The sequence below is a fragment of the Bos javanicus genome, chromosome 13 (genome assembly GCF_032452875.1).
Source record: "Bos javanicus breed banteng chromosome 13, ARS-OSU_banteng_1.0, whole genome shotgun sequence".
Lineage (NCBI taxonomy): Eukaryota > Metazoa > Chordata > Mammalia > Artiodactyla > Bovidae > Bos > Bos javanicus.
In genome coordinates, this window is record NC_083880.1 from 52,797,234 (window position 1) to 52,825,204 (window position 27,971).

A 27,971-nucleotide genomic window follows, 5' to 3' on the forward strand; every position below is an offset into this window, starting at 1 on the left:
CATTTAAGTAGAGAATGTAATCTTGTGCTTTTAAGAGTAAAAGAAAATTTAGCATTTGATTTTTTTAAACTGGGTATTTTGGAACCATTTGAGTTACAGAATCATTTTTAAAATAGCACAGAATACATTGCAAAAATGGACACCTCTTCCTTGGTGTTAACATCTGTTAGATGTTAACTTCTTTCAGACTGAGAAATTAACTGACAAATAAAAGGGGAAAAAATGGAATCAGTGACAGATTTTATTTTCTTGGGCTCCAAAACCTTCATGGATGGGGACTGCAGTCATGAAATTGAAAGATATTTGCTCCTTGGAAGGAAAGCTATGACAAACCTAGACAGTGTATTAAAAAGCAGAGACATCCCTTTGCTCACAAATGTCAAAATAGTCAAAGCTGTGGTTTTTCCAGTAGTCCTATATGGATGTCAGAGCTGGACCATAAGGAAGGCTGAATGCCAAAGATTTGATGCTTGTTGAACTGTGGTGTTGCAGAAGACTCTTGAGAGTCTTGGACTGCAAGAAGATCAAACCAGCCAAAAATCCTAAAGGAAATCAACCCTAAATACTCATTGGAAGGACTGAGGCTGAAGCTGAAGCTCCAATACTTTGGCCACCTGATGCAAAGAGCCAACTTATTGGAAAAGACCCTGATGCTGGGGAAGATTGAGGGCTTAAGGAGAAGAGGGTGACAGAGGATGAGATGGTTAAATGGCATCATCAACCAATGGACAAGAATTTGAGAAAACTCTGGGAAATAGTGAAGGACAGGGAAGCCTGGTGTGCTGCAGTCCATGGGGTTGCAAAAAGTTGGACATGACTTTGTAACTGAACAACAACAAATAACCTGAACTAAACCACAGACTTTGTTTGTACTTCACCCATTTTCCACTTCTGTCTTTATTCCAGGTTTCAACTCAACATCTCAAAAAACTGACCTTCACTGAACACTTAGCTTTTTGCCAACTGCTGTTCTAAGTGCTCAACACATTTAAGTCACTGATCACAACTCTATGAGGTGGGTACCTTCATTATCTGCATTGTATAAATGAAGGAACTGAGGCACAGAGAGTTTAAGTAATTTGTCCAAAGTCGTACAGTTAGTTTGTGAGACAAACCAGAATCTCCAGGGTATCTGGTACTATAAATTGGGGTCAGATCCAGAAAAATTAAGATTGATGTCAAGGAGATTACCACCTATTTTTTCTTCTAGGGATTTCATGGTTTCAGGTCTTATGTTCAAGTCTTTAATCTACCTTGAGTTAATTTTTGCATATGGTGTAAAATAGTGGTCTAGCATGTAGCTGTCCATTTTTTATCAACCCGATTTTTAAAAAAGACTGTCTTTTCCTCACTGTATATTTTTTTACCATTTTATTATAAATTAGCTCTTTGTATATTTGTGGTGTTATTTCTGGACTCTCAATTCTGTTCCATTGATATGTTTCTATTATTATGCCAATATCATACTTTTTTGATCACTATAGCTTTGTAATATAGTTTGAAATCAGGGTGTATGATACCTCCAGCTTTATTTCTCCTTCTCAAGATTGTTTTGGCTCCTCAGGTTTTTTTGTGGTTCCATACAAAGTTTAGAATTATTTGTTCTAGTTTTGTGAAATATGCCTTTGAATTTTTTAAAAATTATTTATTTTCTTGGTTTTCCTGGATCTGTGCTGTACTTGGTTTTTCTCTAGTTATGGTGAGTAGGGGGCTACTCTTTAGTTGTGGTGTATGGTCTTCTCATTTTGGTGATTTCTCTTGTTCTGGAACGTGGGCTCTAGAGCATAGGCTCAATGGTGCATGGGCTCAGTTGTCCCTTGGCACGTAGAATCTTCCTGGTCTAGGGATCAAACCTGTGTCTCCTACATTGGTAGGCAGATTCTTAACCACTAGACCACCAGGGAAATCTGCCTTTGGAATTTTTATAGAGATTACATTGAATTGAATTTGACAGTAGGTTACTTTGGGTAGTATGGACATCCAAACAAGTTTAGTTATTCACATTTATGAGCATATACTATCTTTCCATTTACTTGTGTCTTCAATTTCCTTCATCAGTGTCTTATGGTTTTCAATGTACAGGTCTTTAATTTCCTTGGTTAAATTTTTCCTGTGTATTTTATTTATCTACTTTTGATGCAATTGTAAATTGGATTCTTTCCTTAATTTCTGTTTCTGATAGTTCATTATTAGTGTATGGAAATACCACTGACTTCTATAGCTGCTGCTGCTAAGTCGCTTCAGTCATGTCCAACTCCTAGCTACACCATGGACTGCAGCCCACCAGGTTCCTCTGTCCATGGGATTTTCCAGGCAAGACTACTGGAGTGGGTTGCCATTGCCTTCTCCAACTGATTTCTATAGACTGATTTTCTATCCTATAATTTTACTAATAGTTCTTTTGATAGAATCTTTAAGGTTTCCTATAATATATAAAGTATCATACCATCTGCAAATAGTGACACCTTTACTCCTTTCTTTCCAATTTAGTTGTATTTTATTTCCTTTTCTTGCCTAATTGGTATCATTAGGATATCCAACAAAATGTTGAGTAAAAGTGATGAGAATGACATTCCCATCTCATTACTGATCTTGGAGGAAAAGGTTCCAGCTTTTTACCATTATGATGTTAGCTGTGGATTTGTCATATATAGCCTTTATTATGTTGAAATATGTTCCTTTGACTCCCACTGTGTTGAAAGTTTTTCTATAAATGGATGTCAAATTTTGTTAAATGCCTTTCCTGCATCTGTTGAGATGATCATATGCTTTTCATCCTTTATTTTGTTCATGTGGTGTATCACATTGATTGATTTGTGACTGTTGAACCATTCTTGTGTTCTTGCAATAAATCCCACTTAATCATGATATATGATGCTTTTAATGTATTGTTGAATTGGTGTGCTAGTATTTTGTTGAGGACTCTTGCATCTATCTTCATGAAGAATATTGACTTGTAATTTTCTTTTTTTATGATACCCTTGTCTGGTTTAAATAGCAGGGTAATGCTGACTTCATAAATTGAGTTTGGAAGTACTCACTGTTCTTCAATCTTTTGGTCAAATTTGAGGATAGGTATTAAATCTTTTTAAAATATTTGGTAGAATTCACCAGTGAAGCCATCTGGTCTGGAATTTTATTCATTGGGAGATTTTTTTTTATTACTAATTCAATCTTTGTACTAGTAATTAGCCTATTAAGATTTTCTATTTCCTCATGACTCAGTCTTGGAAGAGTGAATGTGTCTATGAATTTATCCATTTCCCCTAGGTTGTCCAATTTGTTGGCATATCATGTGGTAGTCTTTTATCTTTTCATATTTCTGTGGTATCAGTTATAAGGATTCCTCTTTCTTTTCTTATTTTGTTTATTTAGGACTTCTAGTTTTTCTTGGTTAGTCTAGGTAAAGATTTGTTAATTTTGCTTGTCTTTTCAAAGAACCAGCTCTTAGTTTCATTGATTTTTTTGTTTCTCTTCCATTTATTTCTACTCTTATCTTTATGATTTCTTTTCTTCTCCTAAAGTTGGACTTCATTTGTTCTTCTTTTTTTAGTTCCTTTAGGTGTGAAGTTAGATTGTTTAATTGAGATTTTTCTTATTTCTTGCAGTAGACCCGTATTGCTATCAACTTCTCTCTCAGAACTTCTTCTGTATCTCATAGATTTTGGTATGTCACATTTATGTTTTCATTTCACAAATGAAATTTTTTTATTTCCTCTTTGATTTCTTTGATGACCCATTGGTTGTTTCTGTGTGCATGCTTAGTCACTCAATTGTATCCAACTCTTTGTGACCCTTTGGGCTGTAGCTCACCAGGCTCCTCTCTCCATGGGATTTTCCAGGCAGGAATACTGGAGCTGGTTGCCATTTCCTCCTCCAGGGAATCTCCCCAACCCAGGGATCAAACCCACTTCCCCTGTGTCTCCTCCTGCATTGCAGGCAGATTCTTTACCCACTGAGGCATAGCATGCCTTAATCTCCACATTTCTAGGATTCTTCCAGTTTTCTTTTTGTAGTTGATTTCCTGTTTCATACCATTGCGATTAGAGAAAATGCTTGATAGAATTTCAGTCTTCTTGACTTTCTTGAGACTTGTTTTGTGACCTAACATGTGATCTATCCTGAAGAATGTTCCTTGTGACTTCAGAAGAATGTGTATTTTGCTGCTTTTGGATGGAGTGCTCTATGTATATATCTACTAACTCAACTGTTGCAATGTGTCATTTAAGGTCAATGTTTCCTTGTTTATTTTCTGTCTGATCTATCTGTTGATGTATGTGGGATGTTAAAGTCCTCTACTATTATTGTATTGCTGTCAACTTTTCCCTTTAGGTCTGTTAACATTTGCTTTACATATTTTGGTGCTGTTTTGATGGGTGCATATATGTTTATAAATATTATATATTTTTTCTGGATTGATCGTTTATCATTATGTAATTCCCATCTTTGCATTTTATTATAGTCTTTGTTTTTAAGACTTAAAATTTTTTAAAATTTATTTTTATTTATATATTTTTGGCTGCACTGGGTCCTTATTGCTGTGCACAGATTTCTCCAGTTGTGGTGAGTGGGGGCTTCTCATCATGGGGGCTTCTCTTGTTGTGTAACATGGGCTCTAGGTGCTCGGGCTTCAGTAGCTGTGACACAGGGCTCAGTAGTTGTGGCTCATGGGCTCTAGAGTTCGGGCTTAGTAGTGGTGCGCAGGCTTAGTTGCCCTGCGGCATATGGAATCTTTCTGGAGCAGGGATCAAATCCGTTTGCTGTGCATTGACAAGTGGATTCTTAACCACTGGGCCACCAAGTAAGTTCTGTTTTAAGACTTTTAAAATCTGATATAGCTATACTAGCTTTCTTTTCATTTTCATGGAGTTTCTTTTTCTATCTTTAACTTTTAGCCTGTGTGTATACTTACTCCTGAAGTTAGTCTCTTGTAGGCAGCATATAAATGGGTCTTGTTATTTAATTCACTTACCTATTTTATATCTTTTGATTGGCACATTTAGTCCATTTACATTTAAAATTATTATCAATAAGCATGCATTTATTGCAATTGCAATTTTGTTAATTGCTTTCTGCTTTTTTTTCATAATTCTTCTCTGTTCCTTTCTTCTTCTCATTCTATCTTCCCTTATGGTTTGATGCCTTTCTTTAGTGTTAAGTTTAGATGCTTTTCTCTATTTCTTTTCTATATTTCATTTTGTAACTACTGTGAGATTCATATATAAAACTCTGTATGTATGATGCTTTTGAATTGTGGTGCTGGAGAAGACTCTTGGAGGATTCTGCAGAGTCCCTTAGACTGCAAGGATATCAAACCAGCCAATCCTAAAGGAAATCAACCCTGAATATTCATTGGAAGGACTGACGCTGAAGCTCCAATACTTTGGCCACAAAGTATTGAAGAGCCGACTCATTGGAAAAGACCCTGATGCTAGGAAAGATTGAGGGCATAAGGAGAACGGGGTGACAGAGGATGAGATGGTTGGAAGGCATCACTGACTCAATGGACATGAGTTTGAGCAAACTCGAGAAGATAGTAGAGGACAGGGAAGGCTGGCTTGCTGTAGTCCATGGGATCACAAAGAGTTGGACATGACTTAGCAACTGAACAAAAAAAAATGTTTATAACAATCTGTTTAAGTTGATAGCAGCTTAAATTTAAACAGATTTTTACTCCCTCCCACTGAGCGACTTCCCTTTCACTTTTCACTTTGATGCATTGGAAAAGGAAATGGCGACCCACTCCAGTGTTCTTGCCCGGAGAATCCCAGGGATGGGGGAATCTGGTGGGCTTCTGTCTATGGGGTCGAACAGAGTCGGACACTACTGAAGTGACTTAGCAGCAGCAGCAGCATGGTGTTTTATATTTTTGATGTCTCATTTTCCATTGCTTTATTTGTGTATCCCTTAATTAATTATTGTCGTTTTAGTTAATTTTTACTATTTTTGTCTTTCAACCTTTGTATTTGCATTATAAATAATTGATTCACTATCTTTACTATATATTTATCCTTTTCAGTGAATTTTTGCTTTTGTATGTTTTCTTGTGGTTAATTAGTGCCATTTCTCTTCAGCTCAAAGCAATCTCTTTAACCTTTCTTGAAAGGCTGATTTAGTGGTGATGAACTTCAGCTTCTTATTTGGAAAGCTCTTGATCTCTCCTGATCTGCTGATAGCATTATGAGGTTTCCCTTGTATATAAGAAGTTGTTTTTCTCTTGCTGCTTTTAAGATCTTCTCTTTAACTTTTACCATTTTAATATAATGTGGATTTCTTTGGGTTTATTTTATTTGAAACTCTTTCTGCTTCCCCACATTAGGAAAGTTTTCAGCCATTATCTCTTCAAATTTGTTTTCTGGTCCTTCTCTCTCTCTTCTTTGTCTGGGACCCCCCATAATGCAAATGTTATTCTCCTTGGTGTTGTCCCAGAAGTCCCTTAAGAAATCTTCACTTTTTAAAATTCTGTTTTTATTTTTGCTGCTCTAGCTGCTTGCTTTTCATTGTCTTCCAGTGGGGCCCAGAAACACAAGCCCTCCTGTCCACCAACACCCAATGTTCAAGTAGTGTCCCTTGTATGGGGTGCATGCACCTCTAGATCTAGTGGGGTGAGGCGGCTGTGGATGAGAGCCAAGATGGGGCAAGCCCGTCTGCTGGATCTGGTGGTGCAGGGGCTGTGCTGAACAGGTGCTGGACTGGGGTGAGGTCACACTCTGAGTCTGGTGGGATGGGGTCTGTGGTGGGTGAGCACCAGGCTGGGTAAGCAGTGCTAGTATAAGACTGAGTGCCGAAAATGATGCCTGCTAGCACCAGGCTAACAAGGCAGAAGTTGAGTTAGAAAACCGGCACTTGCCAGCTCCTCTGTCCCTGGAGAGACCTCCAAAAGACCTCCACCCTCCAGTATGCATCCTAAGATGAGTTGCAAATCTCCCTCGCACATGGCACAGGTGCAGCGCAAGCTACTGCTTCTGTGTCAGGACTTGGAGAGAGTGAGTCTGTGTGTAAGCAAGAGAGGAGGCTCAGTTTCCTCCAGTTCTCCTGGGAGTAAGCCCTGCTGGACTTCAGAGCCTGTCATTCCAGGGGCTCACCTTTCTGGGTCAGGTCTCACAGGCTAGGGGCCCCCGTGTGGGGCTGAACCACTCACTTCTTAGGGAAGAGCTCTGTGTTGGCAGCATCCCTCCTGCTGTGGGTCACTGTACTGGGGCGTGGGGGGGAGTCCTAGGAAGGTGGCACCTCTGCCTCTCTTATCCATCTTGATGTGCACTTACCCTCCTCTTTTGTCTTTTGTTGTGGAATAGCTGTTTTGCCAATCTTCGGAAGTAGCCTATTACTCCCCAGGACAACACCTGTGTTTTTGCTTCATTCCACTTATAACAAACTGTCATTATTTTATTTGCTTGTTTACCTGCTTCTGTCTGATTCCCCATTATGATGTAAACTTCATGAGGCTATGGATCATTGTGTTCTCATGCGTGCAGTGTAGGGCCTGACAGTAAGTGTTTAAGATGGTTGTGACTGAATAAATGCATAGATGACTGAGGGATGCATGGGTGGTTAAAGAGGCTTGTTTTGGGACAGAGCTGACCTGGGAGGCACCTGACAGGCAGATAAGCCTTAAGTCACATTCCTTCCTCCAGAGTCACCTCAAGTCTCCCAGTTCTCTTCCTCCACGATGAGCAAGCATATCATTTCTACAAGACAGCATCATACAGAGAGAAACTTATTCTTAAGCAGAACCGCAAGGGTTGTTCCTGTCCTTCACTGGGAGTGTTCCTGCTTTCCCAATAAACAGCCAAGCACAACGTGGAACAATAACAAGATACTATTTAGATAAAAGGTTATAATTGGCTTTAATGTTTTTGCATAATACCTACTTAGACATTGATAACCCTGTAAATGATAGGGACACATTAATGACACTGGAAAATTATTCACCAGACTGACATGCACTGAAGCTGGTGACAGTTACTATAAATGCATAACACATTACCTCCGAACTTTGTGGGGTAAAATGTTCATGTATTGTTCTCATGAGTGAAGATTTCAGACAGGGCAAGGTGGGGATGGCTTGCCTGTGTTCCATGAAGTTCAGAGCATTGGCTTGAGGACTTGAGGCCTGAGGGTAACTCTGTCTGGGGCTGTAGCTACTGGAGGTTCACTTACTTGCGTGGTTGGCAGTTGATTCTGGCTGGTGAACCTTAGCTGGTTCACGCCTACATGAGGCCTCTCCATGTGCTTTGGGCTTCCTTACAACATAGAGGCTGGGTTCCAAAGATGAGTGCTGAGAGAGAGAGAGAAAGAGAGAGGAAGAGATAGAGCCAGGCAAGAGCCACATTGTCTTTTAAGCTTTAGAAGCCCCATAATGCTACCTCTGCTGTATTCTGTTCATCAAGGTGGTCTCAACGGACCACTCTGACAAGGGGAGAAATTAGATTCTACTTTTTGATTTAGTCTGCAAGAACACGTGAAACTATACTTGTGATCTGGTTTGGAAAATATTATCTGCCGTACTGTTGCTCCCCAGCTCTGCCCTGCCAAGTTGAAATGAACTGGCCAGTCAGAGTCAGGCTTTTCCGAGTCTTCATCTACTTGCCTCTCCAGCCTCACATCTGTCGAGTTTAGCAACACATCTTCCCTTCTCATGTCTCCCTATGCCAAGGTCCAAGGCCTCCTGCCTAAATATGACGAAGTCCCAACATCTTTCAAGGTCAACTCATCTAAGAAGTCCTTCTTGATTGCTCCAGTCTCCCATCTGCACCTCAAGTCTTTTCTCTCTGAAACCTGCTCTTCCTTCCAGGACTGCTCTGGAACTCTGAACACCTGGGACATCAATCACGGAAGATGCTTCCTGTGCTTAGGCCAGGGTCCCAGCACAGTGGATAGGGAGCTAGACACAGAGAGATCGCCAGAGTGAGCCTAGAGGGAGAGATAAAGAGCTTCTATTTTACAGTCCCTCACAGCTCACCTGGTGGTTGTTCAGTCACTCAGTTGTGTCCGACTCTTTGCGACCCGATGGACTGCAGCATGCCAGGCTTCTCTGTCCTTCACCATCTCCCAGAGTTTGCTCAAACTCATGCCCATTGAGTCGATGATGCGACCCAGTGATCTTGTCCTCTGTCATCCCCTTCTCCTCCTGGCGTCAATCTTTCCCAGGAAGAGCAAAAGAGCTTGCTCCATAAGACCTGGAATCACTGAAATGCTCAGGCTAATAGGTGTTGGTGTCAGTTACATGCCTCCTTTCTTCATATCCCACATCTAATCCTTTGGGATGTCTTATGGGTTCTGTTTTCTTCACTACTTCTCAGTCAAGGCATTGCTACCACCCTGGTCTGAGCTACCATCACCTCTCACCTGGGTGGTTACAGTAACCTGATTACTGGACTCCCTGCATCAGCCAGAAGATTTCTTTTGAAACACAAGTTAGATCCTGACACTTCCCTGCTCAAACCCCCTCTGGACCCCCCCATCTCACTTAAGATAGAAGCCAAAATGCCACGGTGGTCTCAAAGACCCTGTGGGATCTGTGCCCCCCACCCCACCTCTCTTTCTTCATTCTGATTACTCTCACCCCCACTTCTCCCCTACCAGAGCATTGCTTCCTTTGTTCTGATTACATACCAGGGATACTCCCATCTCAGGGCTTTGGCCTGCTGTTCCTGGAACTCACCCTTTTAGATCTTTACATGGCATTCCTTCACAGTCAATTTTAGGTTTCAATCTAAACATCATCTGTCAGAGGGTTGCCCTGCCCAGTCCCTCCCCAACCCATACCCCTATCCTGACTTTTATTAATTAGTGTACTAATAGTTACTTAAAGATATTTTTATTTATTGGACTGTGCATTTTATTATCTCCCCACATCTACTCCCATACCTCTGTCTCCCCATGACAACGAACTTCCAGAAAACACAGATGATCATCTGTGCTGAGTCCCTAGAGCCTGATCACAGTAGGGGTTCATGAATCATCTATGATTCAATAAAATCTTGGAATTTAATGGCTTGGTGACCTGGGAGTTTGCTCACATCAGGTGACTTGGATTGCCCATGTCATAAACAAAAATGCCAAAATCTTGTAGAGTTATGCCCCTGGTCTCCACAGGGGTATCAAGATTAAACAGAAGGTGGGACTTTCAGTCTGAAGTGTGGACCATCAGATGATTTTACAAAAGCCTGTAATTCTCACCACAGCACAGTAGGAGACCTCAACTTCCCTCAAGAGCCCAGAAATTGGGAGGTGCACCACCACTGACAACTTGTGTGTTTTCTGGAAAAAAAGAGTAGATGAGTGGGGAAGAGAACTGTTTTCCCACTCTCTTATTTGATTAAGCATTTAAGGAATTTTTATACTGTGACTATATCTGTATGAAATATTTTAATAAATGTATCTGTATATGTTAAACATATAAAGCTTCCAATACTTTGGCCACCTGATGCAAAGAGCTGACTCATTAGAAAAGACCAGGAAGCTGGGAAAGGTTGAAGGCAGGAGGAGAAGGGGATGACAGAGGACAAGATCACTGGATGGCATCACTGACTCAATGGACATGAGTTTGAGCAAGCTTTGGGAGATGGTGAAGGACAGGAAAGCTTGGCATGCTGCATCCATGGGGTTGCAAAGAGTCAGACATTACTGAGCAATTGAACACCCCACCAACAATTTACTACAGGTTGGCCATCAAGTTAAGAGACATAAGCAATATTACTTAATTTCATTCCAGATTGAACGCCCTTGGTTGCATCTCCTGAAGCATGCTAAAGTTGTGGGTTTATTCAGCAAAAGTTGGAGACACAGTTCACCTGGGAAAGCATGCAGGACTCCTGGAATTTCTGTGTTAATGCTTTAATTTCATTGCTGTTTTGCAGAAGACAAATTATGGTGTACAATAATTCATACATGTTGAACTTATGCAATGTCACTGAATAGATCGTATATTATAACGTGATATCAATAAATCATTTTTATACACATTTGCCTATGTTTCTACCTTGCATAATGGCAACTATTGACAGATAAATGACTGCAATAAAGGTGATCATAAAGGTATGTGAAGGCTAGTATGAGAGCAGAGAATGGAGAGAACTTGCTAAACCTCTGTTTCTGCACTGGTATAAGGAGGGGGGTAAATAATGTCTGCCTATGAAAGCTGCAAGGAGGGGAAATGACATAATGGCAGGAGGACCCCCTACTTATGGGGTAGGTTCCAGGAGATGCTGGTTGAATTCAGCTGTTTGAGGTTTGCTTCTGAGGCAGATATGATCAAGGTTAGGAGGAGAAGTAGCCGGGAGCCAAAAGCAGGGCGGGTGAAGAGGCTGCTTCTGGGAAGAGGGACTCTTAGCTCCCCTGCTAATGACATGTATTCAATGTGGAAAGACAGAGCCTGGAATCAAGTCATTGCAGGAAAGTAGCCTGGGAGGAGGCATCCCAGGATGCCTCTCCAGGGCTGGGTTCTATGGCAGAGGCACACTTCCTTGAGTTTCTCGTCTTTTACCTCCCTATCTCTTTGTAAACCTGTGATGGCATTTATTACTGGATACCTTTTCAGAATTTGTGTAGGTAGTACAGCATAACACAGAGGTTAGGCACTAGAGCCAGTCCACCTAGGCACTAGCACTGCCACTTACTAACTCTCCTGTGACCTAATTAAGTCTTGAAGTCTTGGTTCCCTTATTTGTAAAGTGAAGATTATTGTTACTCCTTTCCTCAAAGATTTGTTGGGAAGCTTAAATCAACAAACACCTATAAAATGCTTAGGATAGACTTCTAGCTTCCCTGTCTAGCATTTAAGAAGCTTGGAAGTCACCACTCTGTACTGTTAACAAGTAAAAATCTGAACAAACTGATAAAAAAAAAAAAACCCTCTTCTTAGATCCGTAAGAGATGTGAGGTCACAAGGCAAACTGCTGTCCCCTAAATTGGAGAGACTGGTGAATACAGAGAAATCCCATGAGCACAACCTCTACTGGAACCAGTGCCAGAGTAGGAAAATCTGAACCGAAGTGACTGTTTTGTTCTTTTTTTTTTTTTGCTTTGTTTATAAGATTTTAAAGGTAACTCATCCTAAATGAAGTCAGTTTTTACAGGATTAATCTAAAGTAAGTAGCTATTGAAGGAGGCTCAGTGTGGACAAGTCTGAAAGTTAAAAACTGCAGGGGACCAGAACTGAAAGAGACACGTGTACCCTAATGTTCATCACAGCACTGTTTACGATAGCCAGAAAACGGAAGCAATCCAGATGTCCATCGGCAGATGAGTGGATAAGAAAGCTGTGATACATATACACAACGGAATATTACTCAGCTATTAAAAAAAATGCCTTTTAATCAGTTCTAATGAGGTGGATGAAACTTGAGCCTATTATACAGAGTGAAGTAAGTCAGAAAGAAAAACACCAATACAGTATATTAATGCATATATACGGAATTTAGAAAGATGATAACAATGACCCTATATGTGAGCAAAAGAGACACAGATGTAAAGAACAGTCTTTTGGATTCTGTGGGAGAAGGCAAGGGTGGGACGATTTGAGAGAATAGCTTTGAAACATGTATATTATCATATGTGAAATAGCTTGCCAGTCCAGGTTCGATGCATGAGACAGGTGCTCAGGGCTGGTGCACTGGGATGACCCTGAGGGATGGGATGGGGAGGGAGGTGGGAGGGGGGTTCAGGATGGGGAGCACATGTACACCTATGGCTGATTCATGTCAATGTATGGCAAAAACCACTACAATATTGTAAAGTAATTAGCCTCCAATTAAAATAAATAAATTAAAAAAAAAAACCTCCAGGGGGACCCAGTCATAGAGGACCCCAACACTTCTGTGGGCTTTCCCTCCAGAAGCCTTACCAAATTTTCTTGGTGAAGATCAGAGAAAATTCCCCTAATGATTTTCTTGTTTTTATTATTATTAATTGATCTAAAAGATAGTAGTTTATTCAAAATAATAATGGCAACAATATATTTGACTGTGTATTTATATATCATGTATGGTGTGTGTATATATATATATATATATATGCTTGCATAATAACAAAATGAAGGACAGCAGTGATATGAGGGACAGGAAGAAAGACTTTGGATTATTATTATAAGGTACTTGCACTTAAAAAAAGAACAAAGGGTATGCTATGCCAGGAGATAAAATGGAATAATATAAAAGGATCAATTAAAAGCACAAGAAGCAGAAAAATAGTGAGAGAAAAAACTGGAAACTATGAACAAAGACAACAAATAGAAAACAGTAATAAATATGGTAGATAGTAACCCAATTATATCTAGTTAGTTTGAAAGTCAATGATCTAAATACACCAATTAAGGCAGAAATTGTTAGAGTGGATTGAAAAACAAGATCCAAATATGCTTTGTCTAGAAGAAATCTACTTTAAATATAAAAATGTATATAGATTAAAAATAAATGAATGGAGAGAGATACACCATATTAACACTAACTGAAAGAAACTGGGAGTAGCTATATTATTTTCAGGCAGAAGAGATTTCAGAACAGGAAAATTATCAGAAATAATAGAGGGCATTATATAATGATAAAGGGGTCAGTTCTCCAAGGAAACATAACAGTCCTCAACACGTATGTGCCTGACAATGGAGCAACAAAATATGTGAAATAAAAATGGATAGAACATGAGGAGAAATAGATAAATCCACTATTATAGTTGGAGACATCAGCATGTCCTTATCAGAAATGGGCAGATCCAGCAAGCAGAAAAGCATAAGGATTTTCAACAATGCCATCAATCAACTGGATATAATTGGCAACTATAGATTAATATACCTAACAACAGACTACACGTTTTTCTCAAGCTCATATGAAATATTCACAAGATATAACATATTCTAGACCATAAGACAAGATAGACCATATTCTAGACCATAAAACACCTAACAATTAAAGGAATAGAGACTGTGCAATGCATGCTCTCAGACAACACTAGAATTAAATTAGAAACCAAAAACAGAAAGATAACTAGAAATCCCAAGATGCATGGAGATTAAACAACACAATTCTAAATACACGAGTCAAAGAGGAAATTTCAAGAGAAATTAAAAAAAAATTTTGAGCTAAATGAAAATGTAACTTAAAATTTGTAAGATGCAGCAAGCCAGTGCTTAGGTGGAAATTTACAGCACTGAATGCATATATTAGAAAAGGAAGATCTACAATCAATAATCAAAATTTCCACTTTATGAAACTAGAAAAAGAACAAATAAAATCAAAAGTAAACAAAATAAAGGAATAAAACTTAAAAATAAAGTAATTGAAAAATAAGAAATCAAGAGAGAAAGCCAACAAAACCAAAAACTGGCTCTTTGAAAAGATCAGTAAAATCAATAAGACTCTAGCCAGGCTAAATAAGAAGAAAGAGAGAAGACACAAATTACTAATATCAACATGAAAGAGGGGACATCATTAAGTTCCATGAGCACTAAAAGGAAAATAGATAAATATTGTGAATAACTCTATGCCCATAAATTTTATTAATATAATCTAGATGAAATGGACCAATTCCACAATCTGTCAAAATGTACAGAAGGATCTGAAAGGCTTACATGTATTAAATTTCTATCAAAGAAATTGAATCAGTACAAAACAAAATGCACCAGTCCAGATGGGTTCACTGGTGAATTCTACCAAACATTTAAGGAAGAAATTATACCAATTCTCTACAACCTCTTTCAGAGAATAGAAGCAGAGAGCCTACTTCCTAACCCATTCAATGAGGCCAGACGAATACCAAAACCAGATAAAGACATTACAGGAAAAGAAAATTATAGACCAATATCTCTAAGGAACACAGATGCAAAAATCCTTGACAAAATAATAGCAATATAAATCCCACATTGTGTAAAAATAATTATGTACCATAATCAAGTGGGATTTATCCCAGGTTTGGAAGGTTGGTTCTACATTCAAAAATCAATTAATGTGGAAGGGATAAATTGGGAGATTGGGGTTGACATATACACACTATAGTATATAAAATAGGTGACTAATAAGGACCTACTACATAATGCAGGAAACTCTACTCAGTACCCTGTAAGGACCTATATGGGAAAAGGATCTTAAAGAGTGGCCGTTTGACCCCTGTGTCAGGAATACCCCTTGGAGGAGAGAATGGAAACCCACTCCAGTATTCTTGCTTATAAAATCTCACGGACAGAGGAGTCTGGTGGGCTACATCCATGAGGTTGCAAAGAGTCGGACACAACTCAACACTATCTATATGTATAATTGATTCACTTTGCTGTGCAGCAGAAACCAACACAGCATTGTAAAGAAACTATAATCCAATAAAAATTAATTAAAAAGCAATTAATGTAACCCATTACATCAATAGGCTAAAGAAAAATCACATAATCAAATCAACAGGTGTAAAAAAGGCATTGGACCAAATGCAACACTCAATTCAAACCTTCCGTAAACCAAGAATAGAGGGGAATTTCCTCAACTTGATTTAAAAAACATCTACAAAATCCTACAGACAGCATCATACTAACAGCTTTCCCACTAAGAACAAGAACAAAGCAAGGATCATACTATAAGCTTTCCCACTTCTTTTCAATATTGGAAGTTCTGGCTAATGCAAGAAGGGAAAAAAAAAAAAAAAGAAATATATACAGATTGGGAAGGAAGAAATAAAGCTATCTTTGTTCATAGATAACATTATTATTTATGCAGAAAATCTGGAAGAATCAGTCACAACAGCAGCAAACTCCTGGGACTAAGAATCTATTAGAGCAAAGTTGCAGGATTTAAAATTAATATAAAAGTCAATCATTTTCTTATATACTTTCAATGAAAAGCTGAATTTGAAATTTTAAAACCCATATTATTTAATTCACCACCCTCCAAAATAAAATAGATAAAATTCTAAGAAAATAATACAAGATCTATATAAGAAAAACTATAAAACTCTGATGAAGAAATCAAAGTACTAAATATAGGACGGCTGCTGCTGCTAAGTCGCTTCAGTCGTGTCCGACTCTGTGCGACCCCATAGATGGCAGCCCACCAGGCTCCACCGTCCCTGGGATTCTCTAGGCAAGAACACTGGAGTGGGCTGCCATTTTCTTCTCCAATGCATGAAAGTGAAAAGTGAAAGTGAAGTCGCTCAGTCGTGTCCGACTTTTCGCGACCCCATGGACTGCAGCCTACCAGGCTCCTCCATTCATGGGATTTTCCAGGCAAGAGTACTGGAGTGGGGTGCCATCACCTTCTCCAAAATATAGGACACATAGTCCATATTTATGGATAAGAAGACTTAATACTGCCAAGATGTAAGTTCTTCCCAATTTGATCTGTAAATTCAAAGCAATTGCAATCAAAATCTCATTGAGTTATTTGGTCTATATCAACAAAATGATTCTAATGTTTATACAGAGAGGGAAAGACCCAGAATAGCCAACACAGCATTGAAGAAGAACAGAGTCAAAGTACAGACACAACTCAACTTCAAGACTTGCTGTAAAGCTACACTTATCAACACAACATGGTATTGCTGAAAGAATAGACAAATAGATCAGTGAAATGTAATAGAGAGCCCAGAAATAGACCCACATACATATGGGGTCTGTACACAAAGCTAATCTTTGACAAAGGAGCAAAGACAAAACAATGGAGAAAAGATAGCATTTTCAACAAAAGAGTCTGAAACAACTGGACGTTCACATGTAAAAAAAGTGAATCTAAACACAGACTTTATACCTTTTACAAAAATTAACTCAAAATGAATCACAGACCTATATTAAAGATGTAAAATGCTAAAACTCCTAGAAGATAACATAAGAGAAAGTCTAGATGACCCTGGGTTTGGCAATGGCTTTTTAGATACAACTCCAAAGGCATGATACATGAAGGAATTAATAAGCTGGACTTCATCAAAATTAGTAGTTGCTCATCTACAAAAGACTATCAAGAGAATGAGAAAATGGCCACAGACATTAGTAGAAAATATTTGCAAATGATATATCTAATAAAGGACTATTATCCAAAATATACAAAGAACTCTTGAAACTCAGCCATAAGAAAATAAACACCCTGACTAAAATATTGGCCTAAGACATTTGCCAGACACTATACCAGGGAAAATATATAGATGGTAAATACGCATATGAAAGGATACTCCACTTCATATGTCATCAGGGAAATGCAAGTTAAAACAATGAGTATATGGAGCAACAGGAACTCTCATTCATTGTTGGTGGGAATGATTAGGTGTAGCTACTTTGGAAGAGAATTTAGCAGTTTCTTATAAAAATAAGTATACTGCTATCACATGATCCAGCAATTAGGCTCTTTGGTATTTGTCTAAAAGAGTTGAAAACATATGTCCACACAAGACTCTGCCAATGGATGTTGACAGCAACTCTATTCATAATTGCTGCAAGTTGGAAGTATCCAAGATGTCCTTCAGTGGAGCACATCTAGACAAAGGAATATTATTCAGCAGTAAAAATAAGTTAGCTATCAAGTCATGAAAACACATAGAGGAAACTTAAATGTGTATTACTAAGTGAAAGAAGCAGAGCTGACAAAACTACCTATTGTATGATTCCAACCATATGGCATTCTGAAAAAGGGCAAACTATGGAGACAGTGGTTGCCAGCCATTAGAAGAGATGGAGGGAGCACAGAGGATATTTTGGACAGTGAAACTACTGTGGTACTACAGTAGTAGACTGTACCACTGTATTATAAAATTATCTGAACCCATAGAATGTACAACAGCAAGTTCAGTTCAGTTCAGTCGCTCAGTCGTGTCCGACTCTTTGCGACTCTATGAACCGCAGCACACCAGGCCTCCCTGTCCATCACCAACTCCTGGAGTCCACCCAAACACATGTCCATTGAGTCGATGATGCCATCCAGCCATCTCATCCTCTGTCATCCCCTTCTCCTCCTGCTCCCAATCCCTCCCAGCATCAGGGTCTTTTCAAATGAGTCAGCTCTTGGCACCAGGTGACCAAAGTATTGGAGTTTCAGCTTTAGCATCAGTCCTTCCAATGAACACCCAGGACTGATCTCCTTTAGGATGGACTGATTGGATCTCCTTGCAGTCCAAGGGACTCAAGATTCTTCTCCAACACCACAGTTCAAAAGCATCAATTCTTTGGCACTCGACTTTTTTTATAGTCCAACTCTCAAATCCATACATGACCAAAGGAAAAACCATAGCCTTGACTAGATGAACCTTTGTTGGCAAAGTAAGGGTGAATCTTAATGAAACAATGGTCTTCTGTTGATAATGATGTGTCAAAATAGGCTCATCAATTGTAACAAATGTACTATTCTAGTTGTTGTTCAGTTGATTAGCCATGTACAACTCTTTGTGACCCCATGAACTGCAGCACACCAGACTTCCCTGTTCTTTGCCATCTCCAAGAGCTTACTCAAACTCATGTTCGTTGAGTTGGTGATGCCATCCAACCATCTCATCCTCAGTCATCCCCTTCTCTTTCTGCCATCGTTCCAAGCATCAGGGTATTTTCTAATGAGTCAGCTCTTTGCATCTAGTGGCCCAAGTACTGGAGCTTCAGCTTCAACATCAGTCCTTCCAATGAATATTCAGGGTGGATTTCCTTTAGGACTGACAGGTTTGATCTTCTTGCAGTCCAAGGGATTCTCAAGAGTCTTCTCCAACACCACAGTTCAAAAGTATTAATTCTTCCGCACTCAGCCTTATTTATGGTCCAACTCTCACATCCATAAATGACTACTGGAAAAACCATAACTTTGACTATACAGACCTTTGTTGGAAAAGTAATGTCTCTGTTTTTTAGTATTTTTTAATGTCTAGGTTTGTCATAGCTTCTCTTCTAAGGAGAAAGCATCTTTTACTTTAATGACTGCAGTCACCATCCACAGTGATTTTTGGAGCCCAAGAAACTAAAATCTGTCACTGTATCCCCATCTATTTGCCATGAAGTGAAGGGACCAGATGTCATGATATTCACTTTTTTAATGTTGAGTTTTAAGCCAGCTTTTTCACTCTCCTCTTTCACTTTCGTCAAGAGGCTCTTTAGTTTCTCTTTGTTTTCTGCCATAAAGGTGGTGTCATCTGCACATCTGAGGTTATTGACATTTCTCCCAGCAATCTTGATTCCAGCTTGTACTTCAGCCAGTCCAGCATTTCCCATGATGTGCCCTGCATGGAGGTTAAATAAGCAGGGTGACAATATACAGGCTTGACGTATTGCTTTCCCAAATTTGAACTAGTCTGTTGTTCCATGTTGGGTTCTAATTATTGCTTCTTGACCTGCATAAAGTTTTCTCAGGAGGCAGGTAAGGTGGTTTGGTATTCCTATCTCTTTAACAGTTTTCCACAGTTTGTCATGATCCACACAGTCAAAGGTTGTAGCATGGCCAATGAAGCAAATGTTTTTCTGGAATTCCCTTGATTTTTCTATGATCCAATGCACATTGGCAATTTGATCTCCGGTTCTTCTGCTTTTTATAAATCCAGTTTGAACATCTGGAAGTTCTTGGTTCACATGCTGTTGAAGCCTAGCTTGGAGAATTTTGAGAATTACTTTGCTAGCATGTGAGATAAATACAATTGTGTGTTAGTTTGAACATTCTTTGACATTGCCTTTCATTGGGACTGGAATGAAAACTGACCTTTTCCAGTCCTGTGGCCACTGCTGAGTTTTCCAAATTTGTTGGCATATTGAGTGCAACTCTTTCATAGCATCATCTTTTAAGATTTGAAATAGTCCAGCTGGAATTCCATCACCTTCACTTGCTTTGTTTGTAGTGATACTTCCTAACGCCCACTTGACTTCTCACTCCAGGATGTCTGACTCTAGCTGAGTGATCATCATATTTATCAAGATCTTTTTGATCTTTAAAAAGATCATCAAGATCTTTTTTGTATAGTTCTTCTGTGTATTCTTGCCACCTCTTCTTAATATCTTCTGCTTCTGTTAGGTCCATACCATTTCTGTCCTTTATTGTGCCCATTTTTGCATGAAATGTTCCCTTGGTATCTCTCATTTTCTTGAAGAGATTTCTAGTCTTTTCCATTCTATTGTTTTCCTCTATTTCTTTGCACTGATCACTGAGGAAGGCTTTCTTATCTCTCCTTGCTATTCTTTGGAACTCTGCATTCAGATGGTATATCTTTCCTTTTCTCCTTTGCCTTTTGCTTCTCTTCTTTTTTTAAGCTATCTGTAAGGCCTCCTCAGACAACCATTTTGCCTTTTAGAGTTTCTTTTTCTTGGGGATGTTTTTGATCACCACTTCCTGTATAAAGTTATGAACCTCCATCCATAGTTCTTTAAGCCCTCTGTCTATCAGATCTAATCCCTTCAGTCTATTTGTCACTTCTGCTGTATAATATTAAAGGATTTTATTTAGGTCATACCTGAATGGCCTAGTGGTTTTTGCTACTTTCTTCAATTTAAGTCTAATTTTGCAATAAGGAGTTCATGATCTGAGCCACATGAGTTCATGAGCTGAGCTGATCTGAGTCAGTTCCTGGTCTTGTTTTTGCTGACTGTATAGAACTTCTCCATCCTTGACTGCAAAGAATATAATCAATCTGATTTTGGTATTGATCATCTGGTGATGTCCATGTCTACAGTCATCTTCTATGTTTTTGGAAGAGGGTGTTTGCTATGACCAGTGCATTCTTTTGGCAAAACTCTGTTAACCTTTGCCCTGCTTCATTTTGTATTCCAAGGCCAAACTTGCCTGTTACTTCAGGTATCTCTTGTTTTTCTACTTTTGCTTTCCAGTCCCCTATGATGAAAAAGATGTCTTGTTTTTGGTGTTAGTTCTAGAAGGTCTTTAAGGTCTTCATAGAACTGTTCAACTTCAGCTTTTCCTGCACTCGTGGTTGGGGTATAGACTTGGATTACTGTGATATTGAATGGTTTGCCTTGGAAATGAACAGAGATCATCCTGTCTTTTTTGAGATTGCACCCAAGTACTGTATTTTGGACTCTTTTGTTGACTATGAGGGCTACTCCATTTCTCCTAAGGGATTCTTGTCCACAGTAGTAGATATAATGGTCATCTGAATTAAATTCACCCATTCCGGTCATCCATTTTAGTTCACTAATTCCTAAAAGGTTGATGTTCACTCTTGCCATTCTCCTATTTGGCCACTTCCAATTTACCTTGATTCATGGACCTAACATTCCAGATTCCTGTGCAATATTGTTTACAGCAATGGACTTTGCTTCCATCACCAGTCACATCCACAACTGGGTTTTGTTTCCACTTTGACTCAGCCTCTTCATTCATTCTGGAACTATTTCTTTGCTCTTCTCCAGTAGCATATTGGGCAACTGCTGACCTGGGTGTTCACCTTCAGTTCATATCATTTTGCCTTTTCATGCTGTTCATGGGGTTCTCAAGGCAAGAATGCTAAAGTGGTTTACCACTTCAGTAGGAATATTTATAATGGGGGAGGCTATGCATATGTGGGAGCAGGGGATATGTGAGAAATGTCTGTACCTTTTGTTCAATTTTGCCATGAATCTAAAACTACTCTAAAAGATAAAATCTATTTAAAGAGAAAGAGAAAGAACAAAAATAAGAATAATAGTGATTGCTACTCAAGAATGGTATATAGGATTCAGTAAGATAATGGATGTGAAATATTGAGCACAATATCTGGCACATAAAAAGCACTCAATAGATTTTCAAAAATCCTTAGAACAGTAACTTACAGATTTACCCTCTCAATGAAGGTTAGATATTACATTTTTTTTTAGTGATTCCAATTGGTCACTTCATTCATTCATTCATTTATTCATCTACAATATCATTCACTTCTTTGGTCTTTAGTGAATATCTATGAGTACTTCATCTACACCAGACACTGCTTAGCGTGGAGGATGCAGGGCTAAAGGAAACCTGGTTTTCGCCCATGACACGTACTAGTCTAAGATGGGGAGAGATGACCCAGATGACTTTAAGCCAGGTGGTCTAAAAAGACACAGTGAAGGGAGCCATAGATGAAGGAGAGGCCAACTGTGTTTGGGTGCAGCAAGTTGGGAGGGAAATGGAGAAGGTTTCTCAGAAGAGGAGAGCACATAAATGTATTCATGGAAATGGAAAAAAATGGATCCTTTCCTGTATAACAAACAGCAGGAAAACATACTGATAAAACAGCCACCTGCTCTGTGGCTGGTTAGGCTCCTGAGCAGTTCCTGCTGGTGTTCACTCCAATTTCAATTTCTTCAATAGATATAGAGAATATTTACTTTTCTTGAATGAATTTTGATAGTTTGTGTCTTTGAAGCAATTCATTTTATCTAAGTTGCCTGATTTATTGACAAAACGTTGTTCACATATGCCTCCATATCCTTTAAATAGCTGTAGCTTTTCTCATCGGAGAAGGCAATGGCACCCCACTCCAGTACTCTTGCCTGGAAAATCCCATGGACGGAGGAGCCTGGTAGGCTGCAGTCCATGGGGTCGCTAAGAGTCGGACACGACTGAGCGACTTCCCTTTCACTTTTCACTTTCATGCACTGGAGGAGGAAATGGCAACCCACTCCAGTGTTCTTGTCTGGAGAATCCCAGGGACGGCAGAGCCTGGTGGGCTGCCGTCTATGGGGTCGCACAGAGTCGGACACGATTGAAGTGACTTAGCAGTAGCAGCAGCAGCAGCTTTTCTCATGATATTTGTAATTTGTATATTGTTTAATTTTTCCCAGTCAGTTTGGCTAGAAATATATCAGTGTGATTCATTTCAAAAAAACCCACTTTTAGCTTCACTGGACAATAGGATGTTTGCAGAAATAAAATGTATAATTTAAACTTTTGACTTTCAGATTGTCCCCTTGATGGGAAAGAGGGTACCCATTGGTTTGCCTTTTCTTCCTTCCTGCTGGACAGCCTGTGGCTTTTGCCTTCAGCTGTAACAGTCACCTGGAACCGGTAGGTGGAAGCTACACGTGGAGGATGACAGTGAGGTAAGACGAGGAAGCCTGTGTCCCCCTAACTGTTTCCCTTGGCTCTTATACAAGAGAAATTAATGCCCATCCTGTTTAGGACCCTGGCAGTTTGGGTTTCCCTGCTGTGGTTGCTAAGCATAGATCCTATCCAACAGAGCAAGACCACCTAATTTTGGGGTTCAGCCAGCAGACCCACTGCATCTCACACTTCACTACCACCTCTAACTTTAAGTCTACCAGAAATAAATGTGGTGCTGTGGCATTGGCCTGCTATTATGTTGTTTTATTGTTAAATTCTTCAGAAGCCAAGTTGCAGAGGGGTATTTAGCTATAGCTCTAAGACACATGTGCTTGGGGTTGATTAGAAATTCTACATGGACTTTTCCCATCATACCTTAGGAGATTTCCCTGAGGATGGAAACCCAAAGGCAGGGTCATGCTCTTGTTGGTTTTTCATCTCCCTGGAGAGAGACTGGCAGAAAGGATGCGCTCAGGAGACACTGGCTGATGCTTGATAGAGTTAAGGTCTGAGACAGGCCTCATGGAGATGGGAGGAAATGGAAACCTCTGGATTTCCTTGTTTCTGATAGAAACCAGAGCAGAAGTATGTCTATTTAACCCTTCCCCTCCTCACTCTGAACTGGAGCCCAGCCCCAAGGGGCACTTGAGAGAGGGGCAAAGCTTCAGGAGATGAGATGAGCTTCCCCATCCACAGCTCGGAGCCTGCTGTCCTGCAGAGAATGGGAGGCCCAGCTGCATTCAGACACCAGAAACAGACCCTGGTCAGAGCTCCTTGACACCAGGAGCAAACATGGACACAGATTCTGACGCTGACTGCCCACCTGGGGAACTTGAATTGGGCAGCTGAGGCTGGACCAGGTTGAGACGAGAAGGGGGAGAGGAGGCAGCTGGGGCAGGGCAGTGGAGCCCATGAATGGAACTGGCCTCAAGCCATCACTATAAGACCGCACTTCAGTGCACTTAGAGGTAGGGCAGAACTCGGGGGGCCCAAATCTGGGGGGACACACAGTGCAGAAAGTCTGCATTTACACACCAGCCATGTGGTGGGCTTCCATGGCCATACTACATCAGCACCAGTGAAATGGAACTTTATGGTTTTTCTCTAAACTTCCTCTCTCCCTGCTCCAACTCTAATGGATCAAGCAACAAAAGAAGAAGGAGGAAGTAAGAAGAAGGCATGGACAGTGCTTCCTACAAGCCTGGGTCAGGCCTGAGTTGAGAATAAGGAAGAAACTTTGAGCTGGATGTGAGGCTGAAGCTTCTGTTTAGATGGGACTGGTCCCTTATGTCCCAACAGTGAGCCATGATCGCCAAAATGAGGTTAGTCAGCACCGGTGACGGAAGGCTATGGGATCTTCTTGGGGTGATTTCAAGGGGCACAAACTGAGGAACCACGAGAGCATGTGTGAAGGTAGAGAAGGTTCCTGTGGAGTTAGCATTGCTTTGGCTGCAAGAGGAGGAGTGTGGCACAAGTTGGGGCAAGCCCAGTGTGAGCAGAGGCTGGGCCACCACCCACAGCTGCTCTGCAGAAGGTTCCAGTGAAGACTGAAGTCCCTTCTCACTCTGATGCCCATAGAGGGTCCTGGAAGGGTTCACTTCGCCCTACAATGTCTGAACCTGCCTAGACAAGTCACTCCCTCCCAAGGCAGTCAATCTATTTTTGGACATCATCCTAGTGCAGTTTCCTAAACTGACTTGAAGTGTCTCTCTAGTTTTGCACCTGGAGCCACAGGGAACCAGCCCACTCCTTTTGGATATTGGAATGTGGAGAACACGGCTTCCCCAATGCCATCCCTCCTCCAGAAAGATATGGCCCCAGCCCCACTGTCTCCTTTTCCACCACCTTAGGCAAAGCAGCAGTCTTGTAGAGTCAGTGCTGTGTGATCACACTCTTTTTAACATTTATTTTGAGGGTAGTTGTGAGTGTCACAATGGATGGCTAACCATCATCCCCCCCACCTCCACAATGACCCAGGGGAGGAGCAGGAAAGTGCCAACTGCAGGCTGGGGATCAGCACACAGTCCAGACCGTCTTCTCCCCCAGTATCCATTTGGAGAGTTGCTAGGTCAGGTGCCACTCCGTGCCCACAACACTGAGGGTATGAGGGCTGAGCAGGGGCATGGGGCTCACACACTAGGCAGCATTGGGGAGAAGCTCAGGGAACGTGCAAAAGTGATCAAGTGATGGGCCAGGGTGGAACCAGCCCAGCCTGGGAGCGAGGCAGGGGTGTGTGCTGGAGGCTGGAGTTCCGGACCCAGGCCGCCTTGGGGGACGGAGTGAGTTTCCCAGGCTGGATAGTGAGTATGGCAGGGGCTCACTCCACAGGCAAGTCCTGCCTGCTGTGTGTTCCCAAGTTTGTATGGGGCCACCTGGGCCCTTCACTCAGCCACATCAACGGACAGCATGGCCTTGATCGCGGGGAACTTGTTGCAGGAGAAGTTGGCAAGGAGCTGCTTGGTGCCACTCCGGGTGGGCAGGATCTCAAAACGCACGCGGGACCGCTCTTTGGGACGCAGGGCTGGCACGCTGATGGGGAAGGGCAGGAGTCAGTGTGAGGCCTCAAGTCCTGCTCTGGTCAAGGTCACTGCTCCTTCAATTCCCTCTAGCTGCCACCCTGGGTCATTGAGCCCCTTTAGCCCTGGGACCCCTCAGCAGGGAAAGTAGGAGTCCCATGAGCTCCCACATATAAGGACCAGCTCCAAGCACTGAAGACCTGGACTTCTCTTAAGTTCAAGTTTGGTGAACCCCTAAACCAAATGCAAGTGTGCATCCCTATGGGCAGATTCCCAAGTTCAGAGCCTAGCAGAGTTCTGTCTACCCTGCCTGGGGCTCTGGGGAGGTCCCTCTGACCCCCTCCCCGCCATCCCCTACCAGCCCTTCAGTGTGGGACTCACTCGATCTTGAGACTGCCCAGCAGCAGGCCGCTGCCCTCCACCATCAGCACGCAGTCCTTCACGGGCTCATCCAGTGGGTTGGAAAAGAGCATCTGCACGTTCACAGGCTTCTGCACCCGGGCCTCATCCAGCACCTGCGGGGAGAGGGCTTGACAGAGTCAGGGCTAGACTGCTCATCTCATCTGCCCTTGAAAGCCGATGGGGCGGTGCCTGAGACTTGGTCATGGGAAAGATATCGCTGGGGACAAAGGAAGGGAACACCATTTGGTTTAGTCCTCCTAAGCGCCAGTGCCATCCATGCAGGGGGTTCCTAAGAAATTGCTGTCATCCCCAGGCTACAGACAGGACACCCAAGCCCAGAGGGAGAGGCGGCAGGTCGCAGCAGCTGAGAGCACTTAACTTCCCAGCTGGGTTTGTGGGCCCTTTCTCAGTTCATCTTGGGAAGGGCAGCCCCCACTTCCCAGACATGTGGTCTGCACAGGGTCCTTTATCAGGGGCTGGTCAGAGAAGCAACCTGGACTATCTGTATGCTCCTGAAGATGAAAGCTTGCACTCCTGCTGAGAAGCAGCCAAGCCTGGGCAGATGCGTCACCTCCCTGGGCCTTGACTCCCTCCCTGATAAAGAGGGCTCATCCCTCCCCTCCTCCTTCCTTGGACTAGAAGGGAACAAATGAGATCATGGATGCAGAAGAAAGCGCTTTGGAAACAGAAACCGAAACTAGGTGACGGGTGGATTTTTCTTTTGAGGATCCCTAGAGGTAGCTACTTTGTGTTCATTTGGTTTTCCTTTTTGTTGTCACCAATTCTCCCTGCAACCCTTTTACAGTAATAAACCTGCAGTTCAGATTGACTCAATAACTGAGAGATTTCTGGTTCCAGAGCCGTTTTCTCTTCTTACTAAACTTTGCAATGCCTGCCAATAATTTGTGCATAACTGAAACATTTTAGAGACCATGGTCTATATCACAATTTCTCCCATGGAACTCATTTAAGTGTATGACATGATTTGAAAGGTGAAGCATAATTTTATGCCATTGGGACCCAAGAATATATATAAATGTTGCCATATTTTTCACACTGATATTCAATTTGAGATTTTCCTATATTTGTTTTCCTTTCTTTATGGCTGCTTACCACTCTATCCTGTTGACCTAAATCTATACATACACCCAAAGAAGAGGATAAGAGCCACTTCAGAAACCTGTGTCTGACATTGTCAGTAGGTCACAGGCCAATGTGAAGGACCTCAGTCTTTGAAAGATTGTATAATCTGGTTCAAAAGTCCTCAATGCCTACTCCCAATCATAAATAAGACAATAGGGTGTTGCCCAAATTATTATCTTCTCATACAGATCACCCATGTGCCCTGCTCTGAGTCAGCTATGCATTAATTCATTCAATCACAATTAGATCATCTTGATTCTCTCAAGTCTAAAGTAAAGGAGAAGTTGTGTTAAAGGGCAAATGCATACAAAGATGTCCTAAAGAAGAAAGAGCAGATATTTATTTAAAGGATTAAATAATTTCCAGGCTGTGTGTATTCTGATTTCCTTTTTAAAGATGTTAGATTCTCTTGAAAGATGAAGCTGATTTGATATGGACATCTAAATGATGTACAGCAAAATTTTGAAAAAGAGAGAAAGCTATAAGCAAGTTTGAGGATACTGGATAAGGGAATATAATGGTGGAGAAACTAACTTTATCAAACACTGATAACTTTCACTCAGAATGTTTCATTTCTTGAAAACACCCTAGGAAACAGGGGCGGCTTCTACAATCATGGATGAAAACTTGCTGGGTGGGAAAGAAGGCAAGCCCGGAGCCCAGAAGCTCTGTTTGGTCCTGCTCGTGGAGGGGCCTCTTTCTGTTTCACAACCACTGTGATGGGCCTAGAACAGGGGTGGCTCCCTCTCCCTAACCTTGGAGATGATGGATCACTCTGGCCCCCATTCTGAAGCACAGCCCAGACTAACCAGGACAGTTAACCAGAGAGCTCTATTTCAGGCTAGTGTCAAGGAGCAGGCCCTGGGTCCCCCTGCCTTCTGTCTGAAATCAGGAATCCCTGAAGCTGGGGTGTAGCTTAGGGAGAGTGGGACGAGGGCAGTCACAAGTTACTCTAGAAATCTGGGGC

General features: G+C 41.1%; 1 protein-coding gene across 1 annotated transcript in view; it reads right to left on the reverse strand.

The window, feature by feature from the left end:
• Positions 1–24,822: 24,822 nt before the first annotated feature.
• The window catches only part of TGM3 (transglutaminase 3), a 42,650-nt gene continuing 39,501 nt past the window's right edge, over positions 24,823–27,971 (reverse strand). The window contains exons 12-13 of the mRNA XM_061436767.1: positions 25,841–25,974; positions 24,823–25,472 (exon numbers count right to left, since the gene is read on the reverse strand). Of these exons, the coding sequence (XP_061292751.1) occupies positions 25,325–25,472; positions 25,841–25,974 (282 nt within the window). The 3' untranslated portion in view covers positions 24,823–25,324. The remainder of the gene's footprint in view (positions 25,473–25,840; positions 25,975–27,971) is intronic.